Source organism: Ornithodoros turicata, chromosome 2 (assembly GCF_037126465.1).
Source record: "Ornithodoros turicata isolate Travis chromosome 2, ASM3712646v1, whole genome shotgun sequence".
Lineage (NCBI taxonomy): Eukaryota > Metazoa > Arthropoda > Arachnida > Ixodida > Argasidae > Ornithodoros > Ornithodoros turicata.
This window is the reverse complement of record NC_088202.1, coordinates 49,678,299-49,700,902: the sequence shown is the minus strand read 5'-3', so window position 1 is coordinate 49,700,902 and position 22,604 is coordinate 49,678,299. Positions and strand designations below refer to the sequence as shown.

The 22,604-nt window shown below is 45.6% G+C and overlaps 1 protein-coding gene across 2 annotated transcripts in view; it reads right to left on the bottom strand.

Moving 5' to 3' along the window:
• Positions 1-22,604, bottom strand: part of LOC135383445 (lactosylceramide 4-alpha-galactosyltransferase-like) — a 44,963-nt gene that overhangs the window by 2,597 nt on the left and 19,762 nt on the right. For both annotated transcript variants that reach the window (XM_064612891.1, XM_064612890.1), the window contains 2 exons: positions 7,112-7,356; positions 3,986-4,189 (listed from right to left, as the gene is read on the bottom strand). In XM_064612891.1, the coding sequence (XP_064468961.1) occupies positions 3,986-4,189; positions 7,112-7,356 (449 nt within the window). The remainder of the gene's footprint in view (positions 1-3,985; positions 4,190-7,111; positions 7,357-22,604) is intronic.

The following is a 22,604-nucleotide window of genomic DNA, read 5'->3' as shown; positions in this document are numbered from 1 at the left end:
CGTGGGGCACCGGAGCCAATGGAAAGTAAATAGCCGGAATTTGGCGGGAAATGCCAGCGGCGACACTATTGTCCAGGCGGCGAAACCCGCTTACTGTGCCTCCTCTGGCGAGAGCATTGCAGCGACGAAGGGTGGGTCCCTGCGCGGTGAACGAATATGATTCTCGTGCGGCCCAACGGTAAACCCAACCATAGCTTGCCATGAACCTCGTGCAGAAATACGGGTTTCCTCTGCAAACGCGTTCATTTCTTGTTAAAGTCACTGTGCTCGTTGGTGCGCATTCCTGAACATCTGGCCGAGTGCAAAGGCGGCACGCTTTGTCGCAAACCGCATACGTTGCTCATTTTGAGCCACGCGTCTGCATCTCCCGCAGCTATTGGCGGCACATCTGCGAACTCTATATACTATACTTGCGCGAATGTTCTGCAGCACGCCGCTTGTCCGCAGCAACCCCCGCTGCGGACACGACGTTTAGGACGACGATGTTCAGGACGACATCACGCGAGACGCGCCGTACAGACAGTCTGCACAGTGCGTCTCCCGTGATGTCGTCCATGGTGATGGGGGCATATTCTTTTGGGTAAAAGCGTCCGCTTGCTGGTGGTAGCTGAGGTCGTGCGGAAGATTAGGACGTGGTAGGATACGATCCTACCCCCGGCTGTGCTGTCTACGGTTTTCCCTGGGTTTTCCCACAGATTTAAGAGGTGAATGTCGGCACAGTTCCCCGCTGAAGTCGGCGCAGGACGCACACCAACCTCTCTGCCCCCCTCTCCTTCCTGCTGTCATCTCTCCATCTGTCCACGTCTGTACGCCGCTCATAGCCACAGTTGCTTCGTGGTGCTAACACGGACACATGAAGTTTTAACACATCGAAAGCACTCTACGAAAACTATACGATAAAGCAAGCTGTCAAAACAAAGATCATAAACGGTATGTCACTCAATTCAAAGGAATCAGATACTTCGCTTATGTTTTTTGGAACCGTTCTACGAGTATAGTAAAGACCTTCCAATTTGAGCCCAATCTGCTCAATCTATTTTAATCCTTCCAGCCCCTCTAAATCTCCCTACTGAAGTGGACCCTCGATAAAGAAACCTGTCCAAGCAGCATGACGCGTCGCGGTTACACCGAAAACCCCCAGAATTCGTTATAGATATACTAGTGAGCATTGGTAGACCGTTGATAACGTGATTTCAGAAATACCGTGTCTACTGCACCCAATGAACTGATAAGATTCTGAATCATGTACGCTGCCATTGGTTCCGGAAGGTATAGCTTCACGGTGACGTCAACGGTCTACTAACGCTCCCCGTAATCACATTTGAAAAACAGAAGGCGGGCGTCTTGCTATTGGGCAACAGACGTGACGTCGCAGACTGGCAGCCGAGAGAAGCAACTTTCTTGACCTGCGAGATTGAAAGCCCTCTTGCGCGTTGCAATCGTACATTTTGTGCAGTTTTACGTTTTGTGCAGTACGTTTGTGTTGTTTTCTGTCAGTGCATTTATGGTATGCTTGACTGCCAAGAGTTAACCTCTTTGAAGAATTTGACAACAACTGACTCCTCTACATGACGCTCCCCACTCGCCATTACCACCACACATTAGTGCGCGACATTCTTTCGTTCATTTCTCTTCTTTCCTTCTTTCATTTCCTTTTCTTTTTTTCCCCTCTTTTGGAATAGCAAGCCGACCTCCGTCTGGCTGACCTTTACTTTTCTTTTTTTTTTTTCTTAATAGACATATCCCCCTCCACCCTGCGCGACATTCTTCGAATACCAGCATCCAGCTACTGCCAAGCTGTTTTAGCTCACCGCAGCCCCATTCCGAAGCATAAAGAACCGACTCCACCCCCAGATCCACCATGTGCCCTTCAGGCTCCTCCTGTGCATGCCAATGTCCCTGGCTTGGCTTCGAAAAACTCACTTACGACAATTATTCTTCGGCAACTCAGTCTGGCCATTCTTCATCGCGCTCAAGGGTGGATTAAAACCTTTACCGACGGTTCATCGACACAGACGGGCTCTGCTTGTGCATATGTGATGCCGGAGCTGTCGATTGAAAGAAGTGCAAGACTATCGCACACGACATATGCGGCTGCGGCCGAGCTATGTTCCATTCGGATGGCGCTTTCTCTCATTGTGTCCCGTCAGCCCCCATACACTGGACCGCTTACAGTGACTCCAAAACAGCCCTGCAAGCTTTGCACTGTACCATGGGATGGAGCTCTCTCGCTCCACTGATGTGTGATGTCCTCAAGAAATGTTCAACTGCCGTCACCCAGGGTCATAACATAAATTTGCAGTGGATCCCATGCCGTTGTGGTGTCCTGGGAATGAAGCTGCCGACATAGTTGCGAGACGGGCGCATGTGGCACGCGGTGTACCGACGCGCACTGCGTACTTTACCCAAGCGAACGCGAAGAGGTCAATCTGTTCACTAACGGGACTTCTGTGCGGTGAAAACTGGCGAAGAAGATGTCCCTGCTACGTCATTCCTGCGCAACAACAACAACATAGATGGATAGATGATGATGACGTGGGATGTTTCCCTGCGTTGACTGCAGGGCACTCCAAAAAGGTTCCCACAAGGTGCGCAAGGTGGACCCCGATATCTGTTTTTATATGACGTCAGCGCTTCCTCGACCCATCACATCGCCCATCTACAGGCTACGCCTCAACGTACCATACAGCGGCCGACTATTGTTTAAGCTCAGCAGGGTTTCCTCCCCCAAATGCGTTCTGTCTGGTGTAGTTGAAGACGTGAATCTTATACTCCAAGACTGCGCGAGGTACAATGCACACCGTCGTACCATTGTGTCATCGGTGGCACGCCTGGATAATCGCCCATACTGCAGATTGGGTGCTGGCCTGAAAATCAGCTCATACCCGCCATGCGCGCCCTTGTGCAATTCCACGTCTCGGTGGACACTCTGTGACGCTCTTTGCTTGTTTGTGTTTTCGTGCATTGAGTTTTTCGCACTTTCGCACTTGATCGCGTTTACCCACTCGCGTCTAGGCATGTGTGCCTCGCAAAGCGTATAGATTTGTATAGTTTTCCATTCCTTTTTTTCCCACACCCTCTTTTCCCTTCATTTTGCATGTAATGAGCCCTAAATAACGTGTCCTGGAGTAGCCAGTCCCAAGTAGTTCGGGACTAATATCTCCATTTTTCTTTTACCAATCAATCAATCAATCGAGTGTAGGAGCAAATGCGTTATGGTGTAATGCTAGAGAGGATAACACGCTGTGCGGTTTGACGTAAAGAAATAAGGTCCACTGACCCCAATTGGAGGACAACTTTTTTTATTAAAGCCAATCTTGTTTGTTTCTTTTTCGTTGCGTAAATGTGTTGAATAAAAATAAGTGTTCATATGCTTTGCCGAATCGGTACGCTTCAACGTGTCGAGTTCACAATCAAACTCCAAGCCGATTGGAGTGCTGTTGCCCGTGGCTTCGAGAGACTTAAGCATAAATCACACTATTTTGCTCGCCGTGTTATTCCGAAAGCCTTTGATTTTAATTATCTGAAGCATTGAGATGAAGCCGATGGGGTTGGCTCCGCACGCAGAGCTGTACATGCGAGAAGGGGAGGAGTCACGTTAATGATCCTGAGATATAAACGCTTCTGCGTCCACGGTTCCCGTAGCGCCGTCTATCGTCCGAGCTGAATTTTCTGCTTAGACCATACGAATTCCCGGGGGCTAGCCCAATAATGTCATCGCAATAACAAATATTTTTTCTGCGTATCGTAGTTGGGTAAGTACGGACCCTCATAGAAGCTTAAAAGTCGAGCTGTGATGTCAGAGGGCCGACAGCCTCGGTCATTCTATTGGCTTTCTAAAGCAGGTGACCGAACTGGAAGAGGTACATCTTGCAGCGAAGTGGCCGCCCTCTCTGAAGTCGGCCCGTCGTTTCTTTAAGCTACTTGTTCTACTCAAATCTTTAACTGCGCAGAAAGTGAACAAAAAATAAAAAAAGAACCTTACCTCTTGCGAACGAGAGATGCAATTCCTGAGTCCATTCAGGGGCTTAAGGTTGACGATGTCGATGTCCATGTAGGCACCTCCAAACTTATAGACTAGGGCCAGTCGAAGAGCATCCGATAGATGAACCACGCTGTGCGAACTCTGGTTCAGAATTCCTGATGCATACCACAGTTCCAAGGGAGTGCCCTTGAAGATGACTTCTGGCTGGACATCAATATGAAACGGAAGTGTAAAGCTAAGAAAAAAGGTCACCAACGCCTACGAACACCGTGCCATACCGACTATGCCGTACTTTATAACCCAAAGACAACCTGTCAGCAGTTTCGGACGTAGGGGCCACATCAGTTATGCGTAAGCAGGCAACGTTCGAGCAAAGGATCAGTGTTCGAGGTAATCCGTTACAAGTAACTCGTTACCGTAACTAAGCACCTTTTCCCCGTTACTTTTAACTTAACTCGTTGCTTTTGAGCTCCAGTAACTTCTTGAGGAACTCGTTTCTTTTTGCGGTAACTTTGTCAAAGTAACTTGGGGTAAGTTCCTTTTCGATTCTGGTACACAAATAGCGCAGGTGCGTCCTCCCTAATGAGACGACAGCCCCGTGCGCGCAGTCATAAGTGCACGGCGCGAGTGACTCCGCTTTCATGTGGTTGCACGGTAAACACTACAACTTTAACGCCTCTTAGTAAGCGACGACCTTTTGAAAGACTGAAGCACCTTCATTTAATTGTGAACAAGCAGATCAAATTAATAATGATAAGGATTCAGACGTTGATCTATATTCATAGTTTCGGCAGGCTCCCACAGCTCCCCATATAGAGCCTATAGTCTCAGATAATTCAGGCAGCACTGGGCATATAACCAATGAAAATGAACTATGATGCCTACCCCTCGGCCAGTCAGGAGTCTCGCAGTTTGGTTTGCCTTTCGGCCGGTCCTCACTATCATCGGCTTTTACTTTTATTGGTTTTCTTGCCTGACGCTCGTTATTCCATATTCGAAAACAACTAAGGCAAATCGTGGACAAAATACACATTTACTTGGTACATCGTATTGACTCAAAGGTTTGCCACAGATATTCACACGGAAAACAGAGCCCAAAGCTTTGCATTCCTTGACTCTAATCAGACCAAGTTCGAACTCGCAAACACACACACCACACACACAGTATATACTCCTAGACGCGAGCGACGCTCACATGAATGCATGCGATTTCACAGTGAGCATCTTTTGTTGCTTGCAGGGCATCAAAGGTTACAGAGAAACGGGAAATGCTTGTGTCGCACCGACACCGAATCCTGTCTCCGTTGTCACTGCATTTGAAAATGCAACGGGGCGACGGCGCTCAAAATTGTTCCTCACGGGTCAGCTCATCACTGCATTCCAGTTCTGAACTGGAGAGACCGTTCGTAGTATAGTAGTGTCTCCAAATACGTCTGTGTCCGTGTCTACGTTTCCATTTTTTTCTTTCCATTTCTATTCTCTTTTATGTGTCGGGAAACATCACAACACGCACAGAGTCACTTTGACACACGAACACATCGAGAACACACCTGTCTTTGAACAATACGGTGCTATCAACCGACATTATCGAGACGCTCGCTCCCACTCTTGTCTTCTCTCCCGTAACTGCCCGCAAGACCGGCTGCCCGTGAAAGAATGCTATTTCGAAACTTTGCCAACCACCCAAGCAGCAAAATGTACTGAAAGTCGAGTGCAATAGGGGTGGACGGGCAGGTGGAAGGCCTTGAACAAACTCCTGGAACTAAAGAACATTGATAAGACACATACCGCCCACCCCTATTGCACTCGACTTTCAGTACATTGTGCTGCTTGGGCAATCGCAGAGCCCGCAATATCCTTCGGTTAATGGGTATCAACGATGATGCCTGACGCAGTAATACCACGTGGTTATGATGTGGAAAAAAATTTAGAGCCGCGAAGACGGGGAGCTGTGGGGGCCTGGTTTAGGGGTGCGATGAAACAGTACAGGTAAACGAAATAATTGTTGTCATTCGTTCATCTGTCTTCGTGAGTCATTGCACTCCTAAACCATGAAAACAGATCAATTCACATTCCTCGTTATACTTCAATTCTGCGGGACCTTATCCACTGCGAAGTTTGCAGATTCTGAATATTGTGCCCTCAGCTCGTAGATGCGATTAAATATTGTTTTTTTTTTACACAGTATGTTTATGCGATTAAATCTGTGGTGCTATCAGGACTCTTCCCACGAAGAATTTTCTGTACCATGCAAACCTGTTCCTGCCATAACCTTAACAAGGCTGCGGTATGTATAATAAATGAAATTCTGTTTTGACCGTACATTAAGAGACTCCTGTGACGTCCACCATAGCGACGAGCAGTGTATTTATAATGACAGAAGGCACTGTGTACTAAGACTAATACTTGGTGCGGTTCTACTAAATGTGCATAGAAGACAACTCGTGGAACCTAAACTTGCAATGTATGTTTTGTGCTCCGTTGAAGAACCTTATTACATGATCAAAACCATCAAATGAGGCACAAAGGTACGCTTCTTTCGTCACATGAAATACTGGTGTAGTGTTCGTAGAAGTAACACTATTTCCGCAAAACATCTTGCACCACCGATTGTGTCATCAAGATCTGGGTAAAGAACTAGAAAGTGTATATTAGGGAGCGAGTAACTTGAAGGGAACTCGTCACTTTTCCCAAAGTAGCTTAGGAACTTCAAGTTCAATTTCATTACCTGTAACTTCGTTACATTTTCTGCAGAGTAACTTAACTCGTAACAAGTTTCTTTTATCGAGTAACTTCCCCATCTCTGGAAGGAATGTTAGAAGGTCACGCGGCACGCGATGTCCTCTCGCCAGGGTGAGAGCCTCACAAACTGAAAGCCTTCAAACGTCACCTCTTCAACTGTCGCAGGCCTATGCACTGCGGATGATCTCCCTAATAAGGCTGCTTTACTGTGCTGACGTTCTGTTGCGACGTGCAGCTGCGACGTTCTGAGTTATGAACTCGTACACTACCTGCAGCCATAGAGCTTCGGCTTGTTTCTATTTATGTATTTTAGTGTCCTGCGGGGGTTATGTGGAGGTACCGCTTCTCTTCTAAGGAAGTGCGCTTACCTGATAACAGCCTTACCGTCATATTACGCAGCTGCACGTTACCGAGCCTTTCTATAACAGGAATGAAAGGATTGTCTCTTGAAAGTAATTTCTCGTGATACCAAAGCACGACGGTCCTCTCTGGATTATGCTTCGAGGTCGATTCAAGGGCGCAGGATATGCGACCGTTCAAGTGTCCTTGTCCACTCGATTCCACAAACATGATCATCTCCGACGAACAGTCTTCTTCAAAGAAGCCCTGCTCCCGAGCGTCTTGATAACCTGCAACAGTACACTCTAAATCAGGTAACGCATATGTAACGGTTAAGTACCGCCTGGCCAGGAGGTACATTTTAAAAAAATGTACCTCCGTACCTCTTAAAATGTACCTCTTAAAATTAAGAGGTACATGCGTCCTCACATGCGGTACATGTAACGGATAGCGAACAGCGATTTAGGCCTACCCGCCGGGGTGGTTCCCCTCCTCCACGATATATTAACAGCTCCAGGAAGCTACGCTGCACAATAAATATAACAAACAAATACCTTTATTCGAAAATTATATCCATTTCATGCGTGATGCTTGTCCATCGCGAGCTTGTATTGTCATGATGCACAAACGCCGAACACACGGGGCACAACGTATATGGATAAACGATGACCACTGCATCTCTCCTTCACCATTGCAGCTGCTCTGTGGTCACGCTTCTTTATCTCTTTCACACCTTTGGATTGCTGTTCTTCCTCAACTTCCGTTTCTTCCGCAGAACGTAACACCAACCACAGTAGACGATTGACTCACCCATTTACGACATCACCTGGACGTAGGAGAAAATACAATGCAAAAAAAAATTCAACAACCGAAATAGCTTGCCTGAAAAACATGCCTACTTGCTGGTGTAATCCAGGTGTAAAGTGCAATCTATAGGCTCCTCTAATTCACGCATCAACGTTGATGCATGAAGCACAAAGTTCGTTGTCTCCGTTGTCCCTCACTCGTTGTATCCAGCCGTGATCAGGACCACTGGGAATCAGAGCGAAGATGACCAAAATGCGTCGTGCAGACGAATAATTACTTCAGAGGTATAATACGCACCTTAAATGACTCCAATCTTGAAAGCGTCGAACGAATTTCTTCGAAGACCGAGCAGACTCGTCTTCTCTCCCGGAGGGTTCAAAACAAACTGATTTGCAGCGGTTCCAAGAAACGCTTTCTTCCCAAACGCGCGAACCCTCACGGTCACGGGTTCGAGTTATTGCACTTCTTGGCCAGAATGATAGTGCTCATCCATTATGGCACTGCTGAATAAGAGAATTTATTGACTGGTATTCGGAATCACACGAAATATTTTTCAGCGCATGGATATCGTGAGAAGGCGTTCGTACTCATGCGCCGGAAACACGTGGGACACATGAGGTAGCTGCATCGCGCTTAAAAGGAACCTAGCCGGTACGGATGGATCTCGGAGACCTTGTACCGTTTGAATTTCGCAGTGGTCGGGAACAGTACCTGCTGGTTGAGGACTGTACCTCATGTGTACCGCTTGGCTCAGGTGCGGGTCCTCTTTCATGCGGTACATATCGGGTGCCGGATTCAGAGTGTAGTAAAAGCAATAGCAGGAAAACAATGTACATTCTGAATCATTGCCACCATAAATTTATAGCGATAGCTCTAAGGTGGAGGTATAAATGTGTGTGTGGGGGGGGGGGGGGGATTCTGGAGTTGACTAAAGAGTGTCTGAAGCAATCAGTAAACTGAGTGTCCAGTAGAGTTAGAACCAGAACTCAGTGTCCAGCTGAGTGAGAACCAGTAAAAAGAATGTCTGAAGCAAAGTAAGAGTGTCTGAAGCAACCAGGCTCACGCTTGGATAAGCCAGCGCTAAAGTGCTCCCGCCGCGTCTCACGTTGTAATGTCGGTTGCATCTGCGGAGAGGAAAGAATCCATCGCTCTGTGCATGTGCTATGGCTACGGTGTCAGCTTGGCTAGAAAGCAAAATAGACAAACCACGTTGCTCGCTGAGTTGTGCTCGCCTCAGAACATCAGTTTATCTCTTGTTCAACAGGTGCCGCTTGCGTCGATTTCCGTCGTATGAATGTGTGTATGAGTGAGCAAAAATGTAAGAGTGAAAGGAGGGTGAGTGAGAGTGAGTGGCTGGTTTGTCGTCCCTTCAGATGACGCACCCCGAAAGTCGCTGGAGAGGCGTGTTAGCTTAGCTCAATTGGTAGAGCCCTGGACCGGCAATCCAGTAGATGTGGGTTCGATCCCTACAGCTGGCTAACCTTTTCAGTGACTTTCATCTTTCATCGTTGTGCCATTGTTGTGGTTGTGTGTTGTGCCGTTGTGCGATGTGTTGTCCGGTTGAGCGTTGAGCCGTCTTTCCGTGTGTTTCCTCATCTGCGTGTGAATGTTTGTTCTCCCATACTCTAGGAGTATGATTCTCAGAAGTCGACCCTTTCATAAGTCTTTTTGCGTAGTTCGGAGACAGCTGCGTGGGCACAAGATCTACGAAGCCATGTATTACATACAATCATACAAAGTACGCATAGTAGAACGGAAGAAAATCAACGAACCGGTGGAGAAATGTTAAAGGGACAGTCGCATGCAGCGATATGCAAACCAAAAAACCAAAAACCAAACTTTGGTGTAGGTGTATCATCCTGGAGATAATGTTCACAACAGTGAAACAGTGAAAATTTCACTTGAAACGACATTATAGTTTATACGCAATTTGAGTAAACATGCTCCAAGTACAGACGCTGGATGTGAACGGGTCCCTCACGGGTCTCGCTCAAAAACCGACAAAACGTCACACGGAATCTTCTTGAGTGCGCCAATCACAGCACGTGAAAGTCCGCTAGCGGAGTGCAGGAATGCTTGCCGGCATGGGAGCGAGGATCGGCTCTCGATCGTGCTGTTTACATATGTGTATTTTCCAAGATGGTTTGTGAGCTAGTGATATGGAACAGGTGTGATCAACTGTAATTACGCTGATGCCTGATATTTCCGGTCGTTCACATGTGACGAGTGCCGGCAAGCTGTTAGTAATAAAATGCTGATTGGCTCGCCATGGGTACCAACTTCCTACGCACGGAAACCACCCCGCTCACAAACCCGTTACGCATCTCCACCCTGCATCCGCCTTTTTTTTTTTTCTGGTTTGCTATAGTCGTGACGACGCCCACTTCTGTGTGGCCAAACCGGCGAGCCGATCCTTCCATTACTCCCCCCCCCCCCCGCACGGAAACAATGTGCACCATGGATTACAACTAAAACAGGTACAAACTACTTGCGTTGTTGTTCGCGTTTGCTGACCCGCTTTGTCGTAGAAATCTACAGCCAGAAGTGTTCACTAGACGTTGAATATTGTAGATTCCAAGCGGCTTATGCATAGCTCGACCATAACGTTTATTCTACACTCTAAGAAAAAAATGTTGAATTTCCTACCCAAGCTGGTAGAACGACAGTACTTCTACCATTTCGGGCCAATCCACGCGCGCCTTCTCCTCCGCGGGTATATAAGCGGCGGCGGCCCTTTCCCTTGCTCCTCTCTCTCACGTTTGCTCTTAAAAATAAATAAATGAAAATTAAAATAAAAGCAGCATTTCCTACACAACCTGGTAGAACGTCAGTTTCTACTCTGTACTTTGTTTCTACCCTCCTGTTATACCCAAAATGTAGAATTGGTTTGAGTAGAAATGTGGTTGCAACACAGCTCTACCGAGATGGGTAGAAAAGTTTTATTTTCTTAGAGTGTAGGCTAATAGATTGACACTGATTCATTGTAAAATGATGTTGCACAATGGATATTACTAGCATGGAATACTTTCCTTCTATATGATACAGGACTACATTCCTGACGACATGTGACTGTGATTTTGTTCTGCAGGTACGTGCCTAACCCGCCTCTGCATCCTCATCCACATACACTCTTAAAAATGAACTTCACCGCATAGCACGCTCCTAGCCAACCATCATCTCAAATGATATCGTTATCTGCTCTGATTTGATGGAAACGGGAGGCGTACGCCTTTTTTGTGACACTTATGCTGTTCATAATTGTCACAGAAAAGGCGTACGCCTCCCGTTTTCAACAAATCAGGGCAGATAACGATATCATTTGAGATGATGGTTGGCTCGGAGCGTGCTATGCGGTGAAGTTCATTTTTAAGAGTGTACATCGGTGAGCGACACCGAACAAAAAGTGCCGTCACATGCCTAATAAGTCATACTCAGTGCACATTCAACAGGATCAGCAAAGTTTTGCGTATTATTGCCACAAAAAAATGTCAAACACGTCAACTGTTGTTGCGATCAACGATCCCTTGGAATTTAACAACCTCGATAGTTCCCCTGCTGTGCTGCCACATGCCAGTTAATGTGATTGAAAATAGCTAGTCGAGACATATATAAAGCTGCTTTCCTGACAGGGGAAAGCGTATGGTTCAAACCACAAATTGCTATACTTCCATGGCAAATAATATGATGTTTTCATAATCAAGAGAAATAAGTTGCACAGAAAATAAAGCTGTGGAGACATGTGGCACATCTCTTTCAAAGTTATTCCAATTGAAGTGGCATACGGACCCGCTTTCAAGCTCCTGCTTGCGATAAAAAACAGTAGGAGATGGTAGTCAATTGGCCGCCCAAGCGTGCAATGGCCAATGATTGGCAGGGGATTGGATCACGCTTGCCAAGCCAACGGTAGTGCAATGTTGCGCCATGATGAGTACGAAGGCGGATCAAATATAAACGAGACTTTTGTTGTAGAGCGCGCGTTCTGGCGCACGCTGCCGCTTGTGCATGTGCTAGGTAGGTGGATCACTAGTCTCGTGAGGAGCCGGCCGGTCTCGTTACATTTCTTCAGTAGCCCGTCATACGATATCTGTGAAAGAGATACACCCGTCGATTGCGCAACGTATTTATTTATTCATTTATAATACGTTGAAGACACGAAACGGGTACAACATAACGGAGAACTTGGGCGATAATAACACTGTAAAAAATGAAAAAGTAATTACCCGTTTCGTGTCTTCAACGTATTTATTTATTCATTTATAATACGTTGAAGACACGAAACGGGTACAACATAACGGAGAACTTGGGCGATAATAACACTGTAAAAAATGAAAAAGTAATTACCATGTTCGGCATACAGCAAGAGAAACGTCAAATCTGCTACAAAAAAGGAAGTACAACACTAAAGTCATCAAGACATAAAGCAAAAACCAGCAAGCATGTACACACATAGATGCCGCGAACAACAGTGCGGAAAAACAAAAACAACCGAAAGAAGAGTCATGGGAGAGATAACAAATTGGTGATGGCCGCCTGAAACCGGGGATGATCAGTGAAAAGGGCTACATGGCGGGGAAGGTCATTCGAGAGTCTTGACAAACGGGGAATAAACGACTGGAAGCAGTAAAGGGTATTATACTTATGTAGCAAATCTTATTTTCATGATCATGACGTTCAGATACGTAGGACGGAGGCTGTAAAAGAGATGTACGCACGAAATCGTTGTGATAGATTTTGTGAAGCCTGTTAGGGGCGGAAAGCAGGCTGTTACAAACCAATTGTCAGTGCTAGGCGTGAATACTATTGCCCAGAGAGAAAAGAATATAAGCCAATCCCCTTCCCCAGAGCACGCGCGTCTTTGTCTTGTTCCTTTTCCTTTCCAACTAGTTTCGTTGTTTTCTACATTGAGATAAGGCTACCACCGATCGGCACGTGAACAGACTCTTCACAGCTGACTGCAATTATTTAGTCTTTGCGTCCATTTTTTATGATGGTTGTTTGACCATTTTGCATTTGAGATATATATTTTTATATATCTCAAATATATTATATTTTTGGCTGAGTCTTCGTCACACGCTACGCGCGCGGCAGCTACCCCCGTGCACTCAAAACACGAAAGCACGAAAATCAACTCGCCGTCTTGCACGACAGTTTTACGAGACAATCGTACAATGGCATAAAGGGGAGACGCAAGGTCAAAGGGTCCAGTCAACAGCTGTCCCACGCGTAACTGTTTCTCCCTAACGAGGTCATCCAAGGAAACCGGGACGGTGGCGCCCTGCCGTAGGAAGCCCGTAAATATATTCAAGATGGCTACCGTGAAACCGTAGCCTTAAAAAGACACCAGTTTTGCTCCACGGTCCTCAAGTGGAAATCAGCAACACACACATTACAGAAGGATGACAGTGTAGTATTAATCGCTGTATAGTTACCAGCTCTATAGTTTTTAAGAGGCTTTCTACGACTGCGCATTCGAGGCAAAGTAACGCGAATAGAGAAAGACAGAAATTTATGATCACTAGGGCCATCGAACACAGAAAGTGGGGAAATAAGGCTGGGCGCAGAACATAGGACAAGGTCAAGGATACTAGATGAAGTGATAGATACCCTTGGTTGGGACCTTAACCAACTGTCGAAGGGTAAAAGTGAGACATGTGTTTACAAAATCACGCTCAGTAGACTGTAACCTCATTTAACAACACATGATAGCCGGAAAGTTGAAATCTCCAAGCAGTAATACGGGAGATGACGGAAAACGCTCAATTAGGCTAAACAATACACTATGCAATTCACAAACAAAGAAGCTAAGATCAGGTGGGCGATAGCAAACTCCTAGGAGTAACGTAAAACGGGCGCAGGAGACAGTGGCCCAGCAGGTTTTGAGGTTTGAATTAACAGTAACAGAAGATAGGGGGATACAGCCTGTGACAGCCAACAACACTCCACCACCTCTGCGATTAGTACGATCACAGCGAAGATAAGAAAAACCAGCAGGTAGCTCACTATCCAAAATTTCCGGACGTAGCCAAGTCTCAGTAAGGGCCACAATGTCAGCACCACAATCTTCGATCAAAGAACACAAACGACCTGTTTTATTGATAACACTATAACACTGTATTATTATAAAGCTTGTGAGGGTGTAAAACCAACTGAATTTCTGCACGGATTGACGGCAGAGTTCGGGGTCAAACACTGTCAAGGCCGCGTGTGTTTGCCTGGGATAAAGAATTTGTGGAAGGCCGTGACAAGGTTGAAAACGAAAGCCCCTGTCAAAGCCAAGACTCGGTTGTCAGCTGGCAAGGTGCTTGCAACTGCTTTTTGGGACGAGCGCGGCATTTTGAACATTGGTTTCTCTCACGATCGTCGCACCGTCAACGCTGTATATTACTGTGAACTTTGAGTGAGATTAAACTTGCTTATCGCAGCAAAACACAACAACAACTTTATTTTGGGATGGAGAGTGGGGAGGTTCATCGCCAGAGGCGATACTCTACCCCATTGATCAACCAACACGTAAAGTGATGCTCTTACATGACAACGCCAGACCCCACACTGCAGCCGTCACATGTGCAAAATTAATGGAAATGGGCTGGACGCCACTGGAACACCCTCCCTATAGCCCTCACTTATAGCCTTGTGACTTTCACCCGTTTGGGCCACTCAAAGAACCTCTATAGCAGGCCAACGATTCGACGACGACGACGCAGTGTAGGAGTTAGTGCGCAACTGGCTGCTGATATAACCCACTTCTTTTTATAATGAGGGGGGGGGGGATACGTTTATTGAAAAAAAAAAGGGAGGAAAGGGAGGAGGAGGGGATCAAAAAGCTACCGCCCCGCTGGGAAAAATGCATTTCTACATCAGGAGACAATACAGAAACATAATGCACACTTGGTTTTACAAATAAAAAATAAAATAAAATGAAGATTTCGTTTATATTTGATCCACCCTCGAATATATCGAGGCTTGGTACCTCATTAGCCAACGTGGTTGGTACAGGCGTGACCAGCGAGTTGTTCGACACATTCGAGAAACTGTAAATCCATGTCCGTGTTCTGCCTTTTCTATTCATGACTCACTTGTTATGATTAACTCATACGCAAGGAACATCCAAACTACCTCCTGTTTACACTTAAATGTCCGATCGTTTAAGAATAAACAAGATGATATCGACGCATTCCTGTCGTTAGTTTTGAAGTTCAATATTGTTATATTCACTGAAACCTGGTTCTCGTCAGATGATGAATACTATAAAGTACAGGGGTACTCTTCATATGTACAAAACAGCCGAGACAAACGAGGTGTCGGCGTACAAATCCTTGTGAGAAATGATGTCTTTGACATAAGTGTTGTTCAGGAACTAACTCACTCCTCATAGGATTGTGAGCTGCTATCGGTTAAAACAAATCAACATTTGTATGCTGTGTTGTACCGTCCCCCATGTGGAAGTGTATCGAACTTCATGGCAACTTTAGAGCCGCTGTTGCCATATCGCTGTGAAAATAGGCTGATTGCTACGATCGGGGGAGACTTCAATATTGACTTGCTTACCAACCCATACAGCTCCTCGAGACTGAACGATCTGTTATTGAGTTATGGATTTGTTAATGTCATTCGTTCAGCCACACGAGTAACTCGAGATACATCAACATTACTTGACCTCATAATAACAAATTCAAGCTTATCTGCCGCTACATCCGGCACAATAATAGCGGATCTTAGCGATCATTTCCCTGTGTTCTTGCTAACCCAAACATCTACCTCGAGGAGAAAGGCCAACACGACTTGTTGCAAAACCTTGCTTTGAAAGCGAAACTGGCTGTTCTCAAGGTTCATGAAAAACCGTACAAACTGGTTAACGTATAAACATTATCGTAATAAACTAAATAGCGAGCTTCGGTCAAGCAAGCAGGCCTATATCAATGCTGAGTTAAAATGTCATAATAGAACGATTTTATGGAGAAACCTAAACTCTCCGTTAGAAAGGAAGACTGGCCATGGTTCCCTGTCTTCAATCACCATCAATGACATCGAGCTAAAGGGGGACCAGCTCGCTGCAGCTTTTAATGAACATTTTGTAAGCATGACTGACTCAGACGTCTGCAATACGCAACCTGTGTTCTTTGATGAGTCACAAGTTCATTCACTGTTTCTTAACCCAACCGATGTGGAAGAAGTGCGTTCTGTCATCTTGGGTATGAAAAATAGTAAGGCCTTAGATGCCTTTGGACTGGACATACGGAGCATCAAACACGTGTCCCATGTAATTGCTACTTTATTATCACACATCTGTAATCTCAGCATCTCGCAAGGCACATTTTCGTCAAATATGAAACTAGCCAGAGTTACTCCCATCTTCAAAAAAGGTGATAGTTATACACTTTGGAGCCCTTTCCAGCCGTATGTCCAGTTTTGGAGATAATTGTTTATAAAAGGCTACTTATTTTTCTGGAAAGACACAACATTCTGTCAGCCAGACAATACGGTTTTGGGCAAAACAAGTCAACGGATTTCGCGTTACTCAGGCAGAAGGAATTCATTCTAAACAATTACGAACCAGGAACATCACGATAGGGGTCTACATTGATTTTTCAAAGGCGTTCGACATGATCAACCACGACTTGCTTCTGGCCAAATTAAATCATTACGGCGTTCGCGGACACACTCTGTCTTTCTTCAGCTCCTACTTATCTAGCCGTTGTCAGTACGTAGCGCTAAATCACATGAACAAATCAAGTACTCTCCACATCAGGGCAGGTGTACCACGGGGCAGTATTCTAGGCCCTCTGCTATTCTTGTTGTACATTAATGACCTCACAAAAGTCCACCCCGACATCATTCTCTATGCCGATGATGCGACACTTTTGACCAGTGCTAAGACATACAGTAGGGCTGCTGAGGAGTCAGATGTTGCCTTACAGAGTGTGACCCTTTGGGCTTTGTGTAATCGGTTAAAAATCAATGTTGACTAGACAGTTGCTATGGTATTTGCTCCACGTGGCTCCCACGTCACTCCAAATTATGACCTGTTCATTGGAAATTCAAAAATTAAATATGCTGAAAGCATCAAAATACTTGGAGTTATATTTCATAACAAACTATACTGTGGCACAAACACACCACATTTATCGGATCACAGATCAGCCGCACTCTTGGGCTACTACGCCGGTACAAATATTTCTTCCCCATCTCCACTAAACGGTTACTTTATCAAGCGCTGATACAGTGTCGACTTAACTATTGCGCATTTGTATGGGGATCTGCTGCCAGGTCCACTCTCCAGCCCCTTTCGCTTCAAAAGCGGGCCATCCGCATTATTGAGGGAGTGCCTTACGATGCTTCCACCAAACTCCTCTTTGACAAATATCACATTATTTCAATATTTTTATTATACTCGTTCCGCCTTGCACTTTCATATAAACAATCTTGGAAATATCCAAATGAAGTATCAAACTTGGCACATGTTCAAGACGATGCAAAATGTCCCTCGATCCTTTCCTTGTAACTTCCTCACGAACGGGGTACGGCCTGCAAAGGCTGCAGGTAACAGTGCCGCGTCTCCTAAACCACTTGCATAGAGAGAACATACATGTTCGTTTGACATCTTTCCGGGAACTCAAAATGTTTATGTCAAAGGTTAAATGGTCACTGTTTTGGTCCTGTTGTACGGACCTTTCTTTTGTGATTATAGTCCGATGTGTTTTACTTCTGTGTACACGTGATGCAAGTTGTAGTTATTTCTTGATCTCATTGATTATATACAAAGTATGTAAGCTGATGTATTCTTGCAATTGCTGCTGCTGTACAGGGAGCCGAGGTACCCCTTAACCCGTCTGTGCTTTTAGCCTCGGTTCCCGTTCACCCAAAGGAAAATAAATAAATAAATAAAATAAAATTTGCCGTGTGGCCGTACGTGTTCCGCATTTCGTGCAGGTCATGAGACGTAGAAACTAAAATATCCCTATTACGGATAATTGCGGCACCTTCCAGCTGAGACATGCCACATCTGAGCCGCAGCATCGCATGTGTGGCTTCCACCTGCCGTGGCAGAATGGTTACAGTGATCGCTTTCGCCACCAACACTGGGAGGTGACGCGGGTTCGAATCCCGCACCGGCTGTCCTGTCTCAGGATCTTCCTCGGTTTTCCAGCAGACCTTCCAGACTAATGTACGCACAGCTTCCCCTGAAGTCGGCCCAGGGCGCATACTAACCCCCATGTCCCCAACTTCTTGCTGTCCTCTGTCCCTCTGCCAAAGTCTGTACGCAGCTCATAACCACAGTTGTTTCGCAGCGCTAACCCAGAATGTAAAAAAAAAGTATGTAGCTATATGCAAACATATAAAAATTGCCGAACAAAACATGTTCAGAGTGCACGCCTGTCTTTTTGGGTATTATTCCCTGGTAAGAGGACCCAAATTAGACAAATTATGTTGCATTTTAGAGTAACTTTATTTGATTTCTGAATGGAATATTTATTCACTTGCTTACTAAATGTTCACAACATGAACTACACGCCACCACGGCACCGTTTGTAGAAGATGAGACAGAGAGACTGTTAGATGACGATGTTTTACTGCGGATGAGAAGAACAGAAAAATGGTACCCAGAAAGCTCACGCGGTACATCGTACTTCCATATCGTCTTCTTCATGCTGCGCTAGTGTAACTTGGCACAAGCTTGGCACAAGCTTGGCACAATGCAGGCTGACGAATGCTTGGCAAGTCATTCGCCAGTGCACAGATCCGTGCGAAGAAACAAGATTGTTGGCTCAGCACTTGCCCTGCAAGGTCAGGTCCCTCAGCCAAGCAAATTCCAAGCGTGGCCCAATCTTAGAATGTCGCTTGGGTCGTTTTGTCTGCCATGCATGTCTCTCCCTGGTTAACGAAATCAATCAATTTGATACCTCGATTTCAGTGGTTATCACTGATTATATTCACCTGCCACCTGAAAATATTCCTGGCACACGGAGCTTTCCAGAAAAGCGTGTCCATAAAGTATTTTCGGCTCATAGGGGAACTTAGCGGAATGCCCAATATATTTAGCGGTTTCTGGCGGAATATTTGAGCAACTCTGGCGGACTGCAGCCTAGAATGTTGCCACAGTGCAGAGATTATCATCCGGCATCCTTGACACACACGCACAAAATGTGCCGTGTACAGCAATCGAGGAACATTTTTCAAGCTTCGGAAAGCAGCACAGAAACAGACGGAAACACTAGCCGTACTCGTCTGCCCGGGCACCGTCCGGGATCTCTCAAACAACCAATCAGCGGGGATTCTCTAGAACGTAACTGGTAGCTGTTGTTGCCAGGAGACTTGTGTTGAGATTGCACGCTTACATTTCAGCACGATGCAAAATGATGTGCTCAGGCTGGAACACAGACTAAAAGGAAAAACAGTGGGTTCGAGTCCTGCAGCAGGCTAACCTCTTCAGTGATTTCCTTCTTTCTACATTACATTTCAAGCTACGGGTAATCGAATGGTGATATTTCCCATAGTGAGTTGCTGCGCGCTACTATCTCCTTAAGGAAAGAGCCTCAGGCACAACAGTAGCAGATAAATACGCTTGTTATTCAGGTGGTCCTTCAGTCACACTGTGTGGATAAGGGAAGTTTTTTTTTCTTTTTCTGATTCCGTGTTAGCGCCGCTAAGCAGCTGTGGCTATGAGCGGCGTACAGGTGTGGCCAGATGGAGAGAGGACAGCCAGGAAGGAGTGGCGGACGGAGGGGGGGGGGTCAGTATGCGTCATGGGCCGACTTGAAAATAATGTCACATTAATTCTGCTACACGCAACACGTTCCCTGTAAACATGCAACTGTTCGTTGTATCCCATTCAAGTAGTATCCCATAAATAAATAGTTGTATCCAATAAATAAATAGATAAAGGATGCACGTGTGAACGCCTGCACCAACATTTCTGCGACGGAAAGAAGACGAAAGCCGCAAGAGTCGCTAATGCGAGCGAGTCCGTTTGGATCAAACGTAGAAATGATGCGGAAACAGGGCAGGACGCTGTACACAGACAACCGCTTTGTATGCTTTCTGAGCTGCACATAGCGAGTTAACAGACACATTTCCGTCTATACCAGGTGCGTGCCACATATGATCGCAGAGTCACGTACTTCACCGTGCAAATGCAACCCTGCAACCTGCCTGCTTTGGAAGTTTTTAAGTCTCGAATCGTGTTCGAAGCCGCAGGGAGAATTGTGCCGCTATATTGTCCAACCACCTGTAACTCCCGTTCCTTTACACTTAATTATTATGGGGACAAAAAAGTGACCTTAAGTGAGCAAATTTCGGAATTCGTAAAAAAAAAAAAAAAACAAGAAACAATGATCATAAAGCTGCAACAAAAACGAAACGAAACGCATGTCATAAAAGAACCCTCGCATAATGTGTGTGGCGAAGGGAGCCGCATACCCCGTGGCACCTCCCTAACTCCAGCGCTACCCATGGCACTGCAATCCAGAAAGTGACTATCATTCACCCATCCACAGCGTATGCGCAGACGTGCGGTTTCTTTCCTGTCCGCAGACGAAACCGTAATGTCACAGGTGAACCAGACAGCTACCGCTGCTGGTGCAACAGCGCGAAAGATTCGCGTTCATTCTGCCATATTTTTTTTAAATTTTGCTCCCCTTCTCGAGGTCGTGGTCGTCAATGGTCGTTTTTGCGTCTAGAGTATTTACAACATCGTTGACGGGGCTCCGCATGTCAAATTAGAAAAATAACAAATGTGTCATCGGATATTTCACCGCTACTGTGCCATAATGAAGTTACGCCAGTGCACACGATGCACGCATTTAAATATCATTAAGTATGATAATAATAATAATGGCAATAATAATACAAATCAATGGGAGTCGGTTTACACGTAGGGAGAGTCAGCGGACGCGTTTCTCGTGTTAGGTCAGGCGGCAGTGTTTTACCAATACGGAACAGGCCTCCTGACGTTAGATCCACCCTCAACAACACCACTCAGTCCCAGGGACCTGCCCAGCACCCCTCACACCCACTCAAATCGTGCTCCCCCCCCCTTTCATTGCCGGGGGAATTTCTTGCCGAAGCCCCTTTCATTGCTCCCTCTTGTCGAACCCCCCATGATTTCCTTTTAACTCTCCGAAATGTACTGGATCTTCCTGTCTTCTCTTCTTGTTCGTCTATGGTGAACTAGTTAACCTAGTAACTTGTAGTTCACCATAGTTGGCCTAACCATTATGCACACACGTCGTCTTCTTTTCCGTTTTGAAGTTATAGGTCTTGTGCCTTCACCTGTCTCTTAAGTTCATCCAGGACATATTTATAAAATTTTAGAGTTTCACAGAGTGAACTAGTCAATGTGTCAGTAGCCTCATATTCAAAACACAAGAAACTGCGCAATCAAAAAGATTGACGTTTACGGGGGACTGTGTTTTGCAGAATCAAATCGTATTCACACGGTGTGGCAAAACAAAAAGAACACGAGGGAGAGAAAAGACGAACAAAAAGATACTCGTGTGTTACTGATATCAGGTTGTCCCAGGAAACGTGTAATGGAATTATAATTAAAAAGCTACGCTACCTAGGATCATGCGGTTAAGCGCATTCGTTTTTGGTATGTTTTTGACACCTCCTGATGTGAATTTCATGTATCGTAAGTTTAATTATGTAAATATTAGCGAACTGAACTCGGAAATTTGCCAAGTAAATGTCATGTAAATGTCAAGCAAAAACCCTATCAATATGAAGAGCGTGCCGAATTCACTCAAATTCATGATAATTGACAGTGATATTCGCGAGCTATCCCATCGGAAAAAAATAGCCGAACATCACGCTTTTCGGAGCACCGGACCATAACGCGCTACGACTTTTTGAGCGCAATCGCTGTCAGTCCCATCCTGCCCAAAGATTGATAGTAGAAAAAGTGACAGTTCCTGAAATTTGGAGAGGGAAAGCATTTGATCCCAGCGAAAGCCGGACGCGATAAGCCATGCCTGTGTTTTCTCTTTCTGCGGTGCCGGTGTGGGCTGGGTTTCCAACCACCTGTCGTCGGACTGACGACGATTGCGCTGAAAAATTCGTCGCGCGCAATCCTCTGGGAGCTCCATAGAGCATGATGTTCGGCTATTTTTTCGATGGAATAGCTCCTGAATATCCCTGTCAATTATCATTAATTTGAGTAAATTAGACACATTATATATTGGTGGGGTAGAAAAGCGACCTTTACTTGGCAAATTTTCGACTTCAGTTCGCAAAAATTTACATAATTAAATTTAGGTTACACGACATTCACAGCAGGTGGTGGCAAAAACCTAATAAGAACAAATGCCGTTGACCGCATGATTCTAGGTGGTGTATTTTTGTATATATATATATATATATAATTCAATGACACGTTTTCTGTGACACCCTGTAGAACTGTGCAAGTGTACGCCTGCACGCTTAATCAAACTTTGGAAAGTGTTGAGAATGCACCATGAGGTTGCCGACATTGGCTGGCATATTAGTCTCAGCACATATCATAACCCCTCCTGGGTTAAGTGGTAACTGACAGCTACGGAGTTTTTTTTTTTTTTTTATAACAACACCAGGTGCGATACACCGAGGGCTATGATTACTATTTTTATGTACCTGCCTTCAGATGGTTGTCTATTGCAGTCTTCGACTGCCTGTATGCAGTACAGTGCTGATTGAACGACGACATGGTGCTACACCCCCTACATTCCGCCTCACTCCCCAACATTAAAGTCCTGGG